The following is a 19,763-nucleotide window of genomic DNA, read 5'->3' as shown; positions in this document are numbered from 1 at the left end:
TTCAACGTTTCTGTCATTGGTGAGTAGCTCAGATTCGCTCATATATATCATCATTAAGATGCACTTTATGAATTTTTATTATGTTTTTGTGAAGTAGTATAACAACATTATCTATTCACATCTTTGGTGATTATTCTCTGCTTTCTTATAGATTCCAGTCAGAACATACCTAAAGAGTCAGCTGAGTCTCCTCTGATGAGTGAAGAGAGATGCAGCAGCTCCAATATGGAGTTGGTATAATGCTATTAACATTGATGAGAAATGTGTCATATATGCTGTTATTATTATTATGAATGACCAAGAACTTGCTAACTGTACTGTATACATTATATGTGCATCGCAATTGTGTTTTTCTGACTGATGTGCTTATTTCTGAAAATATTCACTATATAAAGTGCAGCTAATGTATGTGAATGTTGTTTTTTTGTACATATCATTGAGCCTGTGATGTGTTTACAGACATGTTTCTGCTGAAATAATGTTTTATTTACTTATGTCTAGCACTGTAATTTTCAAATCGATATACCTTTTTTTCTGTGAGCATGTAAATGACTTAATTGCAGCTATAATGCACTTTGTATGGCTGTTTAACCCAAATAGTAATAAGAGAAGACACTACAGCTTTATCACTGCTATTATAAAAACACGGGAAATACAGCATTGTTGCTTTATTTTTTTTGAACATTTGCTGCTCGTTGAATAAATGTGGGAGAAAATGGCCTCAATTTTAAATTTCCATTTGCGGTTTGGTACTCTGAGTCTTATTTTTTGTTGACTATATTTATATATATATTTTAAGTGTTATATAAGTGTTATGTAGCCTTATAACTCTAAAAAAAAAAAAAATTCAATTTTGCCATATTTTGTGTTTTCTATGAGTTTGTCATGTGATCAGATCTGACTATGAAATCTTAAATGTAACATGAATTTAAATGTACTGATTCGCACCCCCTACGCTCTTATTGGGAATGATAGGTTTGTTTTTACTTTCAACTCTTAAATTTACAAACTATGTAAAAGAGAATTATTATATAAAAAGTAAACTTCCATATGCAAATGATTTAGCATCTTTGTGTCAGTTTGTTCATTGATATACATAAAGGTGTATGTGTGTGTTTATGAAAATATTTGACTTTTTGATCTTTGAGATGCTTTGAAATTGCATGACGCAAGACAGTAGTATATTCGCAGAAGTCACGTGACTCGGGAGGTTTGTCTGGAGTCCCTCATCAGTAGCCTCAATCACTGCTGTCATTCAGTTTGGATGCAGTCAGAAGCGGGTTTAAAATGCGGAACCATTCTCTCCTTTTGTGGGTTTTATTATTCGTGGACGGTGAGTCAGATTTATTTATAATAAATTTAGCACTTTCGGTTTCAGTAGGCAATGAACTGGAAACAGATCATTCCCATTTGCTATCATTCTTTTATATCTCCATTGTTTCCTAACAATTCTAACGATATTTAGTTATCTATAAATAGATGTTGTGATGAGTCGCATGTGAATAATGACATGATAGTATTTTTGGTGGGGTTAATTAACTTGTGCACGTGTGTGTTTAAAGAAGTGAAAACCGAGGGCGCTGACGGGCTTTAATATTCTGCGCATCACTATTTTATATTAAAACTAACAACACCACAAACACATTAATAGAATATCCCCGCCGTCAATCCGGGATATAGACACAGCACATACTTATTCATAAAGCTGTTATCAGTGTGAATGAACTTGTTATTGTTAGGCGTGATAATCCAATAAACCGGAAATAGTAAACACGCCCTTGAGATAAATCACCATTTTCAAACTCGTAATTATCGCTTTTGCTCTGAAGTGCTTTACTGAATGATGTTGTAACAGTAGGTGGAGTGAGTTTGAATCACTGGGGTATTCAGAGATGGCCAGTGTTTTAATTAAATGTATTTTAAATACGTAGCCTAAACTATTTTGTACTTTGTATTTTGCTGAACAATAAAAATGAAATAAATTAAATGTAATTTGTAATTAAATACATTTAGAAACAGAATTACTCAAAATAAATAATCAACTAAAAACAAATAAAAAAATATTAACCAAATAAAAAATTTTACACCCATATAAAACATCTTTCTTCACACACACACACACACACACACACACACACACACACACACACACACTATTTATACATGCATTTATTTATCACAACATGTTTCTTGATTGCATTTCCTTGCATTTGTACATAACACTCATGCACACATGAATACCATATGTTGTTTATTTTGTGTATTGTGTTCTCTCAAAAAAAAAAAATATTATTACTTCCTATTTGCTTATTCTATTTGTATTATCTGTGTCTAGTCTTGTCAGTGTCATTCTGTTTGTGCTGTGGAAGCCTCTTTCGCAATACTTTGTATGAGTAAACATACCTGGGAATAAAGCTCTTTCTTCACCTGTGTTAATAGTACTGCCAACTATCATAGTTTTTGGCTAGATTCAAGTGAATCATATGATATCCTGTTGGATCCTGGTTAGTTCAAAATAGTGTAGAAATATTTGATGGTTTTTAAGTAAGCAGAAATTAAAAGAAATATGGATCAATATATTGGATATATACTGTCTAGAGTTGGGTTAAAGGAATATGTTGTTTATAAGTTATTCAAGGAGGGGAAAACAATTATCTTTCTCTTATCTAAATGTAATGACATAACGGTGTATGTTTAATCTCGCTCTTTGCAACACCTGTTTCTCTTTGTTCTTCAGGTGTGTTTGGTGCTGCTGAAGTGTCAGTGTCAGTGTCAGTAATGAAGGGAGATTCTGTCACTTTACACACTAATGTTTCTGAACTACAGAGTGATGATATAATAGACTGGATGCGTGAAGATAAACTCATCATAGCTAATGTTAAAAACAACGAATATGAAATTAAAAACAACAGCCCAACAAATGATGTTCCTGACAGGAGTTACGAAGACAGACTGGAGCTGAACCATAAAACCGGATCTCTCACCATCAAAAACATCACATCTCAGCATGAAGGAACTTATATACTAGACATCCGGGGTAGACATCTAATATCCAAGAATTTCACTGTTACTGTTCATGGTGAGTAACCCAAGATTTACATGTGCTATTTATTGGAATTAAAAGATCACAAGATCTACCTTGAAGAGTAAACTATTTATATTTTGTTGTAAATTTTAAAAAAAGATAAGTAAATAAAAAAAATTTCAGCAACTGACAAAGTTAAGTGTGTGAGGTGTTTTCATCAAATCTGATCATTTTCACAAAAATGAAAAATATAATGTTTTTATTATATTACTGTTCTCTTTATTAACAATTTTTCATTCCTTTATGTATTTTAAATGTTACATTTTTAAATGAATTAATTAATTTCTCTATTTATTTTGTTTGTTTGTTTTTAAACATGAACGTGTAATGCCAAATTAAAATAGGATGAGGGAAAAATCCTTGGGAAAGCATATATATCACTATACGGCGTCACAATTATTAATAGTATAGATCTAGAGACATATAGTCTTTTTCATAATATTGACTCATTTGTTTGTTGTAATAATGTAATATGTATAATGTAATATACTGATGATAATTATTATATTATAAAGAAGTCCCTGAAAATTCAGAAAGATAAAAACCATTAATAATGAAAATTCAGTTAAATTAACTTTGTTTTTTGTAAATTTAAAATAAAATAATAATAAAAATCCAATTACCAATTGAAAACATAAGGTGTGTTGTGTTATCTTTTCCTGATGACTGAGTTCAGGGAACTTTACACTGACAATTAGACTTAGTGTACACATTCTGATTTAATAATAAATTAACGAGGGTCAGAGTAAAAGAGCCAATAGAACATGATAAGCAGTCATTAATTAATTGACTGATGGTTTGATCTTTTTTTTCTTTCTTTATAACATTATCTAAACAGTAAATTATTGGCGGCACTATTTTAAATACAGTGGTATCCAAAGTCATGCCTTTTTTCTCATTACAAATAATTGTATAATCCAGAAATCTAAGTAACAGAATTTTTTTTATATTAAAATGTTTGAATGTTTTGCATTTTTTTAAATGCTAAATATTTTATATCAAGAATTTTTTTATAAATCTCAGCCTTTCACACCCTACTACTTTTTTTTTTTTTAAATTGCTTGCAGTGATCAGTCTCTGTTTTAAACTGTTCCTGTTTGTTCTCCATTGACTTAAGTTGTTGAGACAGATGTTGTAGAGTCTCTGTCAGTGATGGAGGGAGATTCTGTCACTCTACACACTGGTGTTACTAAAATACAAAGAGATGATGTGATACGGTGGTTTGGAAATCAAGGCACCCTCATTGCTGACTTAACCTGTTAACATTCACCCCTCTTAACTGAGCTCAAACCCAAACCTGATCTACACAAACTAAAAAGGTTGCAGTTTATAAACCTTTTAGAATACATACATAATTGTGGTCTCTTTAAAAAGATGATAGTTATGAGTTCACTGTTCAGAAGTCAGAATTCATTATAGTGTTGTAGAAAAAGAGTAAAAGAAGCCTAAATGTCTTGGAATGTAAAGTTCCATTAATTATGAATAAAATATATAGAGGAATAACTATACAAAACTGTGCCAGAGCAACTGAAAACACAATTATTAGAAAAACACAAATCTGTTAAAATAAAAAAAGAGATTAATGTAAGCTTTTTTCTCTTATAGAAAGTACATTTAAAAATGGCATTCTGAGTGATTAATATGAGAAAAAACTTACTCTGCCTAATTTTCTGCAATCTTCCTCATCCTTATTCTACTGGTTTTAGTTTTTTTCAGTAATCAGCACTATTGATTTTGCCATAATAATATAAATCTGAAAATGTGTCTTCATTGACAAAATCATATGTCAAAAGAAGTAATCAGCACTATTGATTTTGCCATAATAATATAAATCTGAAAATGTGTCTTCATTGACAAAATTGTTGTCAAAATCATACATTGTGATCCATGCTTAAGTCATTCAAAGACTGATTTCCCCATGTGACTCTTATTGTTACTAAAATATAAAATGGTGCCTTAACAATATAGTTAATAAGCATTTGGAAACCTGTCAAAAAACAGTCCTTATTTATTTAGAATTCTTTGTTTTTCTAACCAATAACAAATCTAAAATAACATAAGGAAACATAATCAAAAAACAAACCCTTAAAAAAACAGTCCTTATTTATTTATTTTTATTTCGTTCAGTTATTTTTGTTACATTGGTGCATATATTAGTCAAAGCAAAAATTAAGACATCTAAATGCAGGTATTTTAACTACAAAAGGTCTATGCTTGGCAATATACATAATGGCTGAAACCCCAATACAAACATCTATACGTAATCTCTGTAATTATCTATACATTGGTTGCATTTTGCATCCATCTGAACTCCATTAGCTTTAAATTTGCTTCCTGTGTGCACTAAATATTAAGGGTTGGGTACATTTGGGACGTCACAACAGCCGGTGTCCCTGTTATAATATTTTGAATGAATGACCAATCAGCTCTGCAGAAAGAACACTGGGGGCGGAGTTATTCTGTACGTAAGACTCCATCAATACTGAAATACACATCGGAGAACACAAAAAAACAAAAATAAGTAAATAATTAAATCTAAATAAATAATAAATAATAATTTACTCTGAATAAATAGTATGTAAACAAAACAGAGATGTCGATATTTTTACTAAATTACCACTGTTTGAACTGAAAAATCGAATTTATTTTGTTTTTTTGTAATATTGCCATAAAAACTACACTGGTGTTAACATGCTTAAATTAATCTACCATTGTCACTGGACTAAAACATTTAAGAATTCCCCGTTTCAGTGTTCTGTGAAGTGATGGCAAATCCCGTTACGAATTAAAACGAAGTTATCGCTATGAGAATACGGTCGTAAATGTCGAACCCTGAAACTCTGAGCTTTCGAATGACATATCGTTTGTCATTTTTAAATAAAACTGTAATGTTAAAATCGTTTAGTAAATGTAAACAAACAAACTTTGGAACCGGCGGTGGTCTCGAGCAAGTTAATGGATTAAACAGCGCTGCTGACTCGAGATGGAGTAACATCCATCAAAGAAACAGTCTGGAGTTTATAAGGTGGAGATCAACACCATCAATATGATCGTGCACAGGAAATTCAGAGTTACTCTTGGTGAGTAGGCTAGCTCAAATTTTCTGTAAATATTATTGTTGGTGAGTAGCTTCACTTTTCTGCCTAAGATAAGCCTAAAAGATTTTATTAGAAATTATTTCTGTTATCATATTTTAACTCTTTAGCAAACAGTTTAGTTGCTTAAATTAACACTTAATGCTACACTGAATTAAAAAAAAAATAATAATAATAACGTTAAAGAGTCTGCAGAGTGGCCAAAGACTCTCCAGGGATCATATATAGAGAATTGCAGAGATTAGAGTCTTGGGGTCAGGAAAAAAAAAAAAAGAAAAGAAAAGAAAATGCTCAACTGAAAACAAACTCCAACATATTAATTTGCCAGAAATGACTGGAACTTCAACCAGGACTTCTATGGAATTCTATGGTCGGATAAAAAACAAAACAAAAAAAAACAAGTGATTTTAACATCAAACACGTCCTGTTAGACATCTGGTTACTCTAATATAAGCAGGTCTCATTGCACTGTCTCAGCATCAATTCTTCCGGCATCCATCCACCTCTCCTTCTCCACCACTATTTCTGTTATTCTCCGTCAATACCGCGACAGGGGCTCAAGCTGAACCTCGGCTTCGAGTCTCCATTAAAGACAGCAAGCCAAGTTTGTTTACCATCAACCATCAGGACTGGATGGGCAGGCAAACTCGTGAAAGTTTAGTTGATGAGAAGTCAACCAGTCACAGTACAATCTAGTGGACCATGGCCTCATATCAGTGGTGACATTACCTGTGGAGTGACTAGAATGAAAATTTGATTCAAGTTCCGAGTTCACTAATCTTTCCATGAAGATACACCTACAACTACACCTACAACTATAGGATGCTTGAGTTCATCTGTCATTGTCACTGGACTAAAACAGCTAACAACACTTGGTTTCAATGTTCTGTAAAAGTGATGGCAAATCCTGTTCTGATTTAAAATTAAGATTCAAATTTCAATTCAAATTTGATTCAAGGGTCATGAATCGAACGTTGTTGGATCAGAACTAAACCAGTCTTCACAGAAAATAGAGGGAAAAAATAAATGTCGCAAAATTCAAAAAATAAAAAAAAACTATAATAATGGGTAAAATAATATATATATATATATATATATATATATATATATATATATATATATATATATATATATATATATATATATATATATATATATGATGTGTATGATTTGCCATCATCGATCATACAATCGATCATAAAATCAAAGTGTAAACTGCTGTCATAATATTTTTCCCTTCTCAATAACTATTGCTCTTATTGAAGAACATGTTCTTGACATTTATGGAATCAAAACTTGACTTTATTTATTTATCAATACTCACAGTTTCTGTTAATAAAACTTTAAGAAATACAGCACAAATACCGGACAACAGGCTTCCTTGAGTCAAAAAGGTAGAGACCAACTGCTATAGTAATAGCAATGTATCTGGTTAATTGACATAGGACTTGCTGAGAGTGTATATAAAATATTCCCAAATGAATCAGTGTTGAATCCTATGTGATATGACTTTAATATCAGAGTTACCTGTTTGTTCTCACATGTATTTGTTGACAACAGGAGAATCTATCATTCTACTCTCTGGTGTTCTTGAAATACGGGAATATGATCTGATATTGCTCAAGTCTAAAAACAATAAAATGACAAAAAATATCATATAAAATTACAATGCTGAAGTTATTATATGACAGTGCTGAAGGATAGTATGTGAAAATGCTGAAGTGAGATTCAAAGGCAGACTGCAGGTCTCTCACCATCAGTGGCTCTGAAACCACAGACTCTGGAGATTATCATCTAAATATGAGCAACAAAATGTGCACCTTACACAGGATAATCAGTGTTACTGTCAAAGGTGAGTAGATATGCATGACAAACCATAGCAAAAATAGACAACAAAATATTATGCATTTCTAAAAAAGATTTTTTAGTGTAGTGTTCGTGCCAGTGCTTGTGGCTCTTGTAATTATAAATGTGAAGTCGTTTGCAATCAACAGTACTTGTTTCTCTCTTAAATATAAAATTAAAAACGTATCAAATAATGTATACTCTTAGTTGCAGTTACAGTTGCTTTTGTGATTTACTGTCACTGCAAGAGTAAGTATTACCCAAAGTTTAAATAACATGAAAGAACATCAGTGAGATCTTACTATTAAGATGACCTGCGTCAAAATTAACATAACTGAAATATTAACACAGCTGCTGCAAATAAGATCCGTGTTTGATCTCAGCATTATTTTAGACATTCTGTGTGTTTTTGTTGTTTCTATGCCAATGATGTGTTTGTTAGTTTTTCTATTCAGATAGATAGGGATAAGGTTTGACTGCTAACCTTAATGGAAGCTTAAGAGTTTAATGGAAAAATAAGTTAGCTATTAAGACTCTCAAAGTTCGGGATTTACAATAAAGAAAACAAATGTTATTGTTGTGTTAAAAGTAATTACATATAATCAAGCAAGACTTACAAAAGATCTAAATCTACAATAGCTTCCAGATCACGAAATTATCTAAGCAAGGAAAAGTGGAGTTATTTAAGCAGGAACTCCAGTGTGGTAAGAGTGTTTTCAAAGTTGTTGCTGTGTCTCTTTCTGTAATTTTATAACAGGTGTCAGTGAAGATCAATTGAATCAACCTCAGGATCAGCATGACTGTGTCTCTTTCTGTAATATCAAAACAATCAACATCAAAAACAAAATGAATCAACCCAAAAAACAACATAAACATCCATAACAGTACATACAATGACTGTAACAATATAAACAAGCTGTATAAATGAACAAGAGCTGTATTTGCTATAGACAGATAAGCTAGGTATGGTTGATGTATTAGTTTATTGACAGTGTAATGTGCAGCACTACATGTATGAAAACTTTATGCTTTTAATGGCTTAACATTTAAGTTCTTCTTGAATTTCCATTTTGTACTGTCCCATTTTTGTAGCATAGCATATTAATATTTTTATAGATTTTTTTTTAAGTTTTGCATTTTGCTTTGTGAATTAAATCTGACCATTTTGTTGTGAATCTGAAATGCTAAAAACGAGCTGAATGTATACAGATTTGTTCCACTGTCTGAATATTTCTGCACTCTAGTGAACAAATACTGTTTAAAATGCATCAAAATCAAGAAATGTAGTTAGCATTCATTCAGCCTTTAACTGAATATGCACTATATGTGAATGAGCATCAAAAAAATATCATAATTAAAAAGCTTGCATTTCCGAATGGGCTTGTGAAATGTGTTATTCCATCTAGTTATTGAATTCAAATTACATAAAAATTATTTATACATTACTGTGAAAATATAAGAAAAATAAACTAAAATTAATCTAAAATTATTTATACATTACTGTCTTTACAATGTTGATTTAAATGCTTCTTATTTGTTTAATCTTTAGGCTGTTCGCATGGGTATTCTTGAATCTTCCAATAAATAAAACCAAATCAACTTACAAATTTAAAAAAATAAAAAACAAAGTTAAATACATAAAGCCAAATAAACTTACAAAAATAAAAAAAAAAAAAAGCAAGAGTAGATACACTGAGACTGTAAGAAGAGTGAACAGCAAAAGGATGCTTTCTGGAGTGCCCTTTTTGCGCTTTACCTATACACACTTTTCACACAACTTTAATACCACTTTAAGAGCCCTACCTACTTACATGTCTTACCACTAGAAGTGGCCTATTTGCTCTTTTAAATAAATAATAAAAGAAATATAAAAAAAAATGTTGAGGCAGAAAAACCTAAATGGCACAATGTTTGCATCAGACTAGTAACACTAAAATAAATAATAAAAGAAATATAAAAAAAAATGTTGAGGCAGAAAGAGAAAGAAACAAACTGTTTATTATTGCTGTACAATATGAAGTACATCACCGTTTCATTGTCTGTGATCTTCCGATTCTTCTGACGTCATTAACCAGAAGAACAACAGCGGCCACAGCAGCTACACTTATCAAAGCAGTGACGACCAGTCGGATCACAGCTTCAGGAGAGTCGAAACAAAGGTCGCAGTCTGAGGAAAGACACTAAATCAAGCACTGAAGAAAATGCATTGTAAAAACTCTCACAAAATTGCACAAAACTTGATTTAGACTACCTGAATGTATTTGACAGAGTTCACTGATGTCCAGATGTGTGGTCTGGTTGCTGACAGGATTGTTCACTACACCTGTAGCTGTTTATATCCTGATATTCCACCTCCAGAGGAAGAGAGAGACTGATGCTGAGATCCGACACACTGATGCTGGACAATAAACTGTTTCCTTTGTACCAGGAGAGAGTCACATGACTCACATTCAACACTGAACACAGGAAGATCGTCGATGATCTTTCAGCCGATAAAGCACAGTGCGAAGTATCACTGAAGATTGCAGGAACAGGCACATGAGCTGGCAAACAAATGGGGAAACATAAACAAAACTAGAAACATTTTCTATTATTTACAACACTTACAACTTCATCTCACCATAAACACTGACAGCGAATCGCTTGGTTGACTTCTTGTTCCTGATAATGATGCTGAGCTGATAAACTCCAGTGTGTTCGTTAGTGATGTTTGTGATGGTGAGATCTCCAGTCTGTCTTTCGATCTGCAGTCTGTCTCTAAATTTCTCGTCATTGTATGTTGTGATGTTTCCTGCTGCTATTCTGGTTTTATACGAGTTCTGCTCGATCCAAACCTCCACTCGATCTCATCATCTCTCTGTATTTCAGTAAGACCGGTTCTGAGAGTGAAAGAATCTCCCTCCATCGCTGACACGGTCTCATCTGTCTCAGCGCCAAACACTCCTGGAGATGCACGACGCAAGACGTAAACATGTAAACATTTTAAATGCTTTAAATGCTACAAATAGCAACCCTGTACAGACACATCAAATGTTAATTACTCACCAATCAGAGGAACAAAGCATAAAAAGAACACAACGAGCGCGTGAATCATTTTCTTCAACCGTCTGAGATGGATCTCAATGCCTTTATCTCCTCTACATAAAAGGTGCATTCACACACACAATAGTTTTCTAAGTAAGCGGATACAATTAATAATAGATTTCACAAAACAAGTCGCGTCTTGAATATGCACCCATTATCTTAGCTATGTCTAGATAACTTTAGAGCCAAGAAGAAAAAGTCCTCAGCTAATCAAAAAAAAAAAAAAAAAAAAACTTCAGTCTGCGCGCCTCCGCGAAGCGCGTCTCGATATGATGTAACACGTGAACGCGCAACTACCTAAATACTGATGTTGTGGCTCAGTTTCGCATCCCGGTTTTAATTCCTTAGCTCTTAATAACATCACAAGACAGTAACCTCTGTTTATCGCTTGTTTCCATGGATATGACATGGGTATTTCAATATAAAGACACATTTGTATACGTTCGTTATACGTTATAAGATGTAGACAAATAAGAGCTGTTCCAAGGGTGAGAATCTGGAGTTGATGGAGTTGCTATTTTATACAGTGTGAGTGGAATTTGTGAGTGGAAATCTGACTTAAAGGAATAATGCCTTTGCCCATTTACCCATCAGTCAGCCGCACACATGCAATTGTAAACAGAAACAGTAGCAAGACGTTTGCCCACCCAAAAGAAACCACATTCATTTGGGTCATTCTGCCATTAAACTGGTCTGAATTAAAGTCAGACCACAGCAGCTTTCACTGTGACTCAGCAAGAGCCACAAAAGCAAACAGTGGAAACAAGATGTTTTATTACATGAGAAAAAAATAACACTTTTATTTAGGCTTACTGTTTATAGGCCTACCTTTAGATCCATGACAGCGCTTCACTAAACATCAGACCTCTGGAAAATGATTCACACTTCTCTTGTTATTGTGTGTCTTTCCCGCTTCTTCATTTTGCTTCTCATTTCATATGTAAATAATCATTCCAAACTTGAATGGAATCCACTGAAGAACTGACTTGACTCAAGTTTGCACATTGGTTGGGTTTTTTCACTGCCTGAATTTTTATTTATTTATTTAGTTTTTTATTTTGTCACTTTGAGCTCCTTTGACCACATCCTGTAGACATTATCTCAGCAGACTCAAATTTACCATTAATATTGTTATTGTGCATTTAGTGAGATTTTAAAGTTTGGATTGTGTATTTATTCCCTAATTTTATTAAATTCATCACTTAGTCATTATATTCTGCACTCTTTTTTTGTTGAATAGAATTATTATGATATAGGCCTACTGATAGCCTACATTTCTGAGGGGGACAACACTGTTGTACAGTTTTTTATTTTATTATTGATAATCTTATTGTTTTATTATGGTTTCAAATAATATGAAACTACATTTAGTATTTTTACCGCACTGCACTCAGACCATAGATTCAGACACGTTTTTTGACCTTGATTGGACGCTGATCTCGCTCCTGGAGCGTCCCCTAGTGACTAAACATGAAAACATATTTTTCTGCAATGTAATTTTTTAAAGTGCCATGTTGCTTTGATTTATGTAGAATGGGCCCCGTTTAGAGACCTATTCACTTTTATTTTAAAACCATTTTTTTTAAACGATGAGTGCTTGTTTTCTTAATGTATAGCCTAGCCTACTCACATGACAAAATGTTATTTAATCCTCTATTCACTGTTGGTCTACATAGCCTACAGGAGACAACTGAATTAATGTTTTTGAAAATGACCATTATTAAAAACATAAACTAGGATGCCTCCTGTTGATGAGTCTCTTTTTGCTCAGTCCTCCTGTCAAAATGCTCCTGCACACTTATTAAAAATAAAAACAACAACAACAAAGTAGGATAGTTGTAGAAAGAAACCGTTGTGAATAATGGCAGGATGTCATGTTTGACATGTTTTCATTTATAGGATCCTTACAGTATCTTATTGAAATGACAGGTCCTCGCAGCAATGTCTCCCAAGACTTTAGGATGGACAGATTAGAATTGATATTGATCACACACCCCAAGTAGCCAAGTATCACAGAGCACAGCTAACACATGAGGCCTGACTCTGGAAAAAAGTAAATCTGTAAAGCTGTGAACTGAAGTAAATATGATTAATAGTAGAGAACTGAAGTCAGTGTGAGTGAGAGTGGATTGCATCCGCCTGCTCCTGATCTTTAGTGTTTACTGGTACAGATGCTGAATCGGAGGAATGCTTGGAAAAAGTGTAAAGCCACTTTGAATTCTTTTGGCCACTGCCTTGCCTTTCAAAAGAAAGAAAACATTTTAATTTGCTGACCCCCCAATACAACAACTCTAGTTAGTGACAATAACCAGGCAGATTCAAAAGTTTTTTTATTTTCTTTTTTATTTCATTTAAATTGTTTGAATGTACAGGTGCATCTCAATAAATTAGAATGTCGTGGAAAAGTTAATTTATTTCAGTAATTCAACTCAAATTGTGAAACCTGTGTTTCAGATAAACTACTTCTGTTTGTGTGCATTGAATTTAAGTCTTTGGTTCTTTTAATTGTGGTGATTTTGGCTTACATTTAACAAAAACCCACCAATTCACCAATCTCAACAAATTAAAATACTTCATAAGACCAATATTTAAAAAAAAAAAACATTTTTAGTGAACTGTTGGCCTTCTGGAAAGTATGTTAATTTACTGTACATGTACTCAATACTTGGTAGGGGCTCCTTTTGCTTTAATTACTGCCTCAACTTAGCTGATTGGCATGCCACCATATTCTAAGATAGTGAATTAGCTAAATTGTTAAATGTTAGCCAAAATCATCACAATTAAAAGAACCAAAGACTTGAACTACTTCAGTCTGTGTGCACTGAATTTATTTAATTCACAAGTTTCACAATTTAAGTTGAATAACTGAAACAAATGAACTTTTCCACGACATTCTAATTTATTGAGATGCACCTGTAGGTTATCAAGAATAGAAATGTGAATATTGCCATGTGGGAATTTTACTGAGGTGATTATGAAACGATGACAAGGCATGATTGATTGATTGATGCCTTATGACTATGTTGATGATTCATTGCATTTTTCATCTGCGCTGTGTTGCCTCAGTTTGGTCAGTTATTTCCACTTGCAAAGAAGGGACTTCAAGAATAAAACAAACGATTTCAGAAACTAGTACACATAACTCTCTATCTCAAACTGCTCAATAAGACATAGACACCACCGCTCTCTGACTGCAGGAATGTCAATCTAATAGAAATTGAAATGTTATCTTATTGGTAGAATTCAATGACCAGCAATAAAGCACAACAACTTTATAGCAACCTTTTGATGAAGAAAATAGACAAGCTCAGCTAAGGGAAATTGAATGGAGTGTAGAAGGCATACTGTAGACGTTATATGCCATAGGAAAACGATTTATAGACGAGTTTCATGCAGGCTTTTCCAATCTGCAAGAGTAACAATCAAAAACAACTAGCTCGCACACACACACACAAAAGTCTAAGATCTTTAAACAAAGAAAACCGAATAACGTTACATGCAAATGTTGCTACTTCTGCCTGACCGCCAATAAGTATAGACCTATCTATTAACATATTAAAATTAATTGACATCGACTCTGCTAATCATTTAACTATAAATATTTCAACGCTACACGATTGCTGAACAATAATAACTTAAGCGATTACCTTTTATTCGTGTCGCTTCTGTTCTGATGGCTCAGACTGTACAGCCTCCCCCTACTGGACGCATCAGGAACAACATGAGCATAAAAACTGTCTGGGCTATATCTGCCTGCTCCAGGTCTGCAGCCTCCCACTACTCGGAGATCCAAGTAGAAGTGGGGTTTGCTGTGCCTCAATTGTCTCCATCCCTAATCAAAAACACACCTGAACATAATCAGGGTCTTCAAGATCACGCTCCTTGTAGGCAGGTGAGTTTCATCAGGGTTACGCCAGGCCTCTTTGTATCCTTAAAAACGCATTTTCAAAAAGTTCCTTTAAAGCATTCTGACCCACTAAATCAGCGCATTTTCCAGCAGAGTTTATCGTGAGATCGCAGGTTGAGAGGATGACAGCTCGAGTGTGCTGCTCGTTGATTTCTGCTTTATTTTGTTTCTCTGTATGCTTGAACACAAGAGACGCTGAAGGAACACTTTTAATTTCATCTTTTTTCATTCATCACACAGTGCGAAGAAATATGAAAATAAGATCTTATAAAAATGGACTTTAGGCACATATCAGAATGTATTAATGTACACTAGCAGTGAAAGTTTAAAAAAGCCATTGAGATTAAGTTATGTTTATATTTCTTCCATTACAAGGAAAAAACGATGACCAAGATTCATTAATGTTGTTATATAGCTTCAAAATTATGTACTTATGTTTTTACAGTAAATGGATCAATTCATTTGGCTGCCAGGTTATGTATGCCATCACTCCTGAAACCCCTTTATTTTTTTTGCCAAATATTTTGTTTGCTTGCAATTTATATTCTGGGGCTAATAATGACTTGCGAGCCTTTAATGAAGTATTAAGATGCTTAAAGTGTGGTGGTCGAAGTATTTGAGTATTTATTTGTGTATATATCATATTAAAATGGGCTGATGTCCATGTTTTATGTTTGCATTACTATACACCACCAGTTGTGAGGTAGGTTCTGTTTTTTTTTTTTTCACTCCTTTCCTTTTAAACATTTTATTTATAAATGGTGGAATATATCTTTTTTTTTTTTTTTTTTTTTTTTTTTTTTTTTTTTTTTTTAAAATGCTTTGGTTGATACATACAGATACATTTGTATGTTCTACACTTAAGTTTGATACACACGAGGCATTCAGTGATCTGGTTTCTCTATCATGTTTCTATAACAGAAAACCCCAGGATCATGTCCAAAACCCGTTGGAGCAGGACTGTGTGTTGAGAAGTGTTCTGGTGACAGTAACTGTCCAAACAATCAGAAATGCTGCAGCAATGGATGTGGACATCAGTGTATGCCTCCATATAAAGGTATTTGTATTATAATAGTGTGACTTAAATTAGCTTTTACCTTTTTCATATGCAGTGAGGCATTCAGTGATCTGGTTTCTCTATCATGTGTTTAGCAGAAAAGCCAGGATCATGTCCAGAACCCGTTGGACCAAGACCTTGTCTTGAGATGTGTTCTGGTGACAATAGCTGTCCAAACAATCAGAAATGCTGCAGCACTGGATGTGGACATCAGTGTATGCCTCCATATACAGGTATTTATATTTTATAATAGTATGAATTAAATTAGCTTTTACCTTTTTCATATGCAGTGAGGCGTTCAGTGATCTGGTTTCTCTATCATGTTTGTGTGTAGCAGAAAAAGCCAGGATCGTGTCCAAAACCGTTGGAGCAGGAGTGTGTGGCTGAGATGTGTTCTGGTGACAGTAACTTTCCAAACAACCAGAAAATGCTGCAGCAATGGATGTGGACGCCAGTGTATAGCTCCATTTAGAGGTATTAATATGGCAATGTGTGGGTCGGGTTTTTTTTCTTTTTTTTTTTTTTTTTTTTTTTTTCCCCAAGTGCAGCGAGGAGTTAAGTGAGGTTTGTCACGTGTGTATAACAGAAAAGCCAGGAGTGTGTCCAAGAACAACTCTCAGAATAAAAGGTGTTTGCGCTGAGCGGTGTTCTCATGATGGTGACTGTCCGAATGATGAGAAATGCTGCAGCAATGGATGTGGACATCAGTGTACAGCTCTACCTAAAGGTATGCTATACTGATGCATTGGTAAGATTTTTCCCCCATTACAGTTCTTCTGTGATCTAGTTTCCCTGTTGTGTTTTTTGTATAACAGATAAGCCAGGAGTGTGGGTCCAATGAGTTTCCTTGGAAAAGGATTGTGTAAAGAGTTGTGTGTCAATTGACGTTGACTGTCCGAACGATGAGAAGTGCTGCTCCACTAAATGTGGGCATGAATGTACACCTCTACCTAAATTTATGCTTGGTTCCCCAACACACACTTTTTAAGCGAGCCAGACAATTTTTTTTTTTTTTTTTTTTTTTTTTTTTAATGTCTTAACGTTTTTAATGGTAAAAGTACCTGAATTTGGCCCATAGCACCATTTTCAAGCATATGCTTTTTCAAAATATTAATAAAACTTTGAATACAACTTTCTGTAAAAGACTTGGTGGTTCCTGCTTTGTTTTTGTGCTGTTTGCCACTAAATACTGACTATCTGTATCCATGCAGCGAAGCCTGGTCCATATTTCAAACCAAATGTGATAACTCTTCCATGATGATCAGTGTCCTGCCAGCAAGAAGTGTTGCCCAACCACCTGTGCATGCAGTGAACCATGCCAGTTTAACCATCGGGGAAAAACTTTTTATACCATATTTGAGGTCTTCTACATTCATCAAATAAATATTATAGTTTAGCAAAACTTCTCTGTGTGAAAGTGTTTATGAATGCTTTGTCCAGGAGCTTGGCAGCAAAAGTAGTGGGGAAATCCTTGAAATGACGTGTAAGCTACAAGAAATGAAACAAAGAACACAGGTTAACCCTAATTGAGAGACGTTGAGACGTTAAGTTTTTTATTGGTCTTTAGATTAACAATAACATTTATTCAAACAAACTGAGAAGGGGGAAATTTTCATATGGCCATTCAGTCCAGAATGTTGGAAGAAAAACATTGTCATGCATCAATGGTACTAGGTTTAGCCTTGTTCATTCGTGCTGTTCTACATTCACAGGTTACTATTCTAAGGAGGCTATGAATCCAAAATGTTTTTGCCCACATGTGAAACCAGTATTGTATTGTCGTCTTTACAGCTGTAAAACCAGCAAACAACATTAGAAATTTAGTATTTATATAAATCGTGGTTTAATATAGTTTTGAAAAACATTCAGTATTTAGCGAGTCCATATGTCTCCAAAGACTCCAGATTTGGTTTTTGTTTTTTTGAATCTAGTCCTAATGACTGATGAATAAATTAATACTTTTGACTCCTCCCTTTTCTTTAAATGCAAAATTAAAAGACTGAAATGTATCATTTTATAAAACATTATTTATGAAAACCTGTATCTGAATTGTAACTTAAAGTTATCTTAATGTTGAATGTTACCATATTCATTGCCCTTCCCCTTTTATACAGTATTTTGTGTAGGTCTTGAATGTCTGGTTTTTGTACTGGCAAGCAATAGGCTACTGACTAAAGATAATCGCTAACCCTGCACCCTTTGACTAAAAGCAGACTGAAAAAATTGTGCCTGTGAGATTTTTGGTGAACTTTCCGTTAAGCATTTAGTGCTTTTCATCTCGGCAACTTCAAAAAGTTCTGAAAGCTAAATTAAAGTTTACCATGTTAATGACCTCAATCTATAAACATCAGAGATTGCCTCATTAAAATATCTCTATCAAAGTGAGAGATTTGGAAAGCACTGTGTTATTTATGTTTAGGACAGACATTCAGTGAGGTTTATGACTCACTGGGGTTTTAGAAAGAAGAAAATTTGGGAATGGGAAAGAGGAAGTTTTAATTAAGAATGTGTATCAGACATTGTTCATTAAATAAATGTCTGAATAGAATATTGTAACTGGAAACTGTGACAAATGTGGACAAGTAGAAACCGTAGAACACATACTTGTGAAATGTGATGCATGTGAAAAAGCAAGATTTCTATTAATACAAGCTTTAAGATCTTTGGAAATAAATAATTTGTCACTCCAGATGTATTACAAGATCGATTTAAAAAAAGAATTTTTTTTTTTACATTTATTGTTTCCCAACTTCCCAGTATCAACTCCACACTCCTGTCCACTTTAAGGTAAACTGACCTGATTCCCTTACATACAAAATAAAACAAAACACAAAACACTATATAGGAATAAAGCTATAAATAAATATGAAAAACTAAAGGAGACACAGAGAATAATCAGTAACCATAAGAACAGATAAACTAATGCAAAGCAACAGACTGTAACGTATACACGGTTAAAAAAAAAAAATTCCCCCCTTTCATTTTAAAAATTCCATAAACTTAATTTAAATCAACTTCAAAGTACAACCATTTCAACTCACTAATTTCAATTTTGCCTAGTGCTGAATTGCTTTATTGAAGTTCATTTGACTTTACACATTTTGCAGTTTCAACTTAAGTTCCAAAGTTTTTACATTCATTTTCTAGTTATAATAATGTAAAATTTATTTTAGATTCAGATAAAAAAAATATACTAAAACGTTTGAAACATTTAAATATTATTTATTATTTTTTTTTTTTTGCTTGCCAAATTAATAAAGAAGTTTTTAATATTAATAACAGTACACAACCTGCTAGTGGATGCTCATGTGTGAATGCCAGTATATGTATACAACAAGGGCACAAAATTAGCAAGAAACTGTCATACAAAGCTGAAAATATAATCATACCTCATGGAAAACAACCACTGAGACGAGCTTGAAAAAAAAACCACACACATACATGTCCAATACAGTCCATTTTTTCTTGAACATTTAAAAGGAGAAAGGTGTTCTGTAGTCTTCGTATTAGGAGGCCAGCTTGCATGAAGTGTCTCAACATTAGCCTTTAAAATCAGAAAATAGAGTAAAAATTACTAACAGTTGGTTATTCTATATACACTACACACTGACAGACTTAAGTATACACTAATTCAGAAACACATTCAATACTTTGAATAACAAAAAACAAGTGATAGTTTAAAGCAGGGTG

The 19,763-nt window shown here is 33.4% G+C and overlaps 1 protein-coding gene and 2 long non-coding RNA genes across 4 annotated transcripts in view; 2 read left to right on the top strand and 1 right to left on the bottom strand.

Annotated features, from left to right (window-relative positions):
• Positions 1 to 10,003: 10,003 nt before the first annotated feature.
• LOC122141585 lies at positions 10,004 to 11,679 on the bottom strand. 2 transcript variants are annotated; one of them, XR_006157950.1, is made up of 5 exons: positions 11,071 to 11,679; positions 10,646 to 10,968; positions 10,474 to 10,568; positions 10,277 to 10,377; positions 10,004 to 10,192 (listed from the first exon to the last, which is right to left on the bottom strand). It is a non-coding gene; the product is annotated as an uncharacterized LOC122141585 (long non-coding RNA). The 2 variants fall into 2 exon arrangements; XR_006157948.1 differs by having other exon boundaries at positions 10,277 to 10,568; positions 11,071 to 11,678.
• A 4,257-nt stretch (positions 11,680 to 15,936) lies between these two features.
• The window catches only part of LOC109047750 (multiple epidermal growth factor-like domains protein 10), a 99,454-nt gene continuing 95,627 nt past the window's right edge, over positions 15,937 to 19,763 (top strand). Inside the window, exons 1-2 of the mRNA XM_042748943.1 lie at positions 15,937 to 16,073; positions 16,169 to 16,306. Coding sequence (XP_042604877.1) covers positions 16,058 to 16,073; positions 16,169 to 16,306 — 154 coding nt within the window. The 5' untranslated portion in view covers positions 15,937 to 16,057. The remainder of the gene's footprint in view (positions 16,074 to 16,168; positions 16,307 to 19,763) is intronic.
• LOC122141533 lies at positions 16,490 to 17,024 on the top strand. The gene is made up of 3 exons (XR_006157883.1): positions 16,490 to 16,547; positions 16,660 to 16,800; positions 16,889 to 17,024. It is a non-coding gene; the product is annotated as an uncharacterized LOC122141533 (long non-coding RNA).

Source organism: Cyprinus carpio, chromosome B22, assembly GCF_018340385.1.
Source record: "Cyprinus carpio isolate SPL01 chromosome B22, ASM1834038v1, whole genome shotgun sequence".
Lineage (NCBI taxonomy): Eukaryota > Metazoa > Chordata > Actinopteri > Cypriniformes > Cyprinidae > Cyprinus > Cyprinus carpio.
This window is presented reverse-complemented; position numbering and strand designations above follow the sequence as displayed.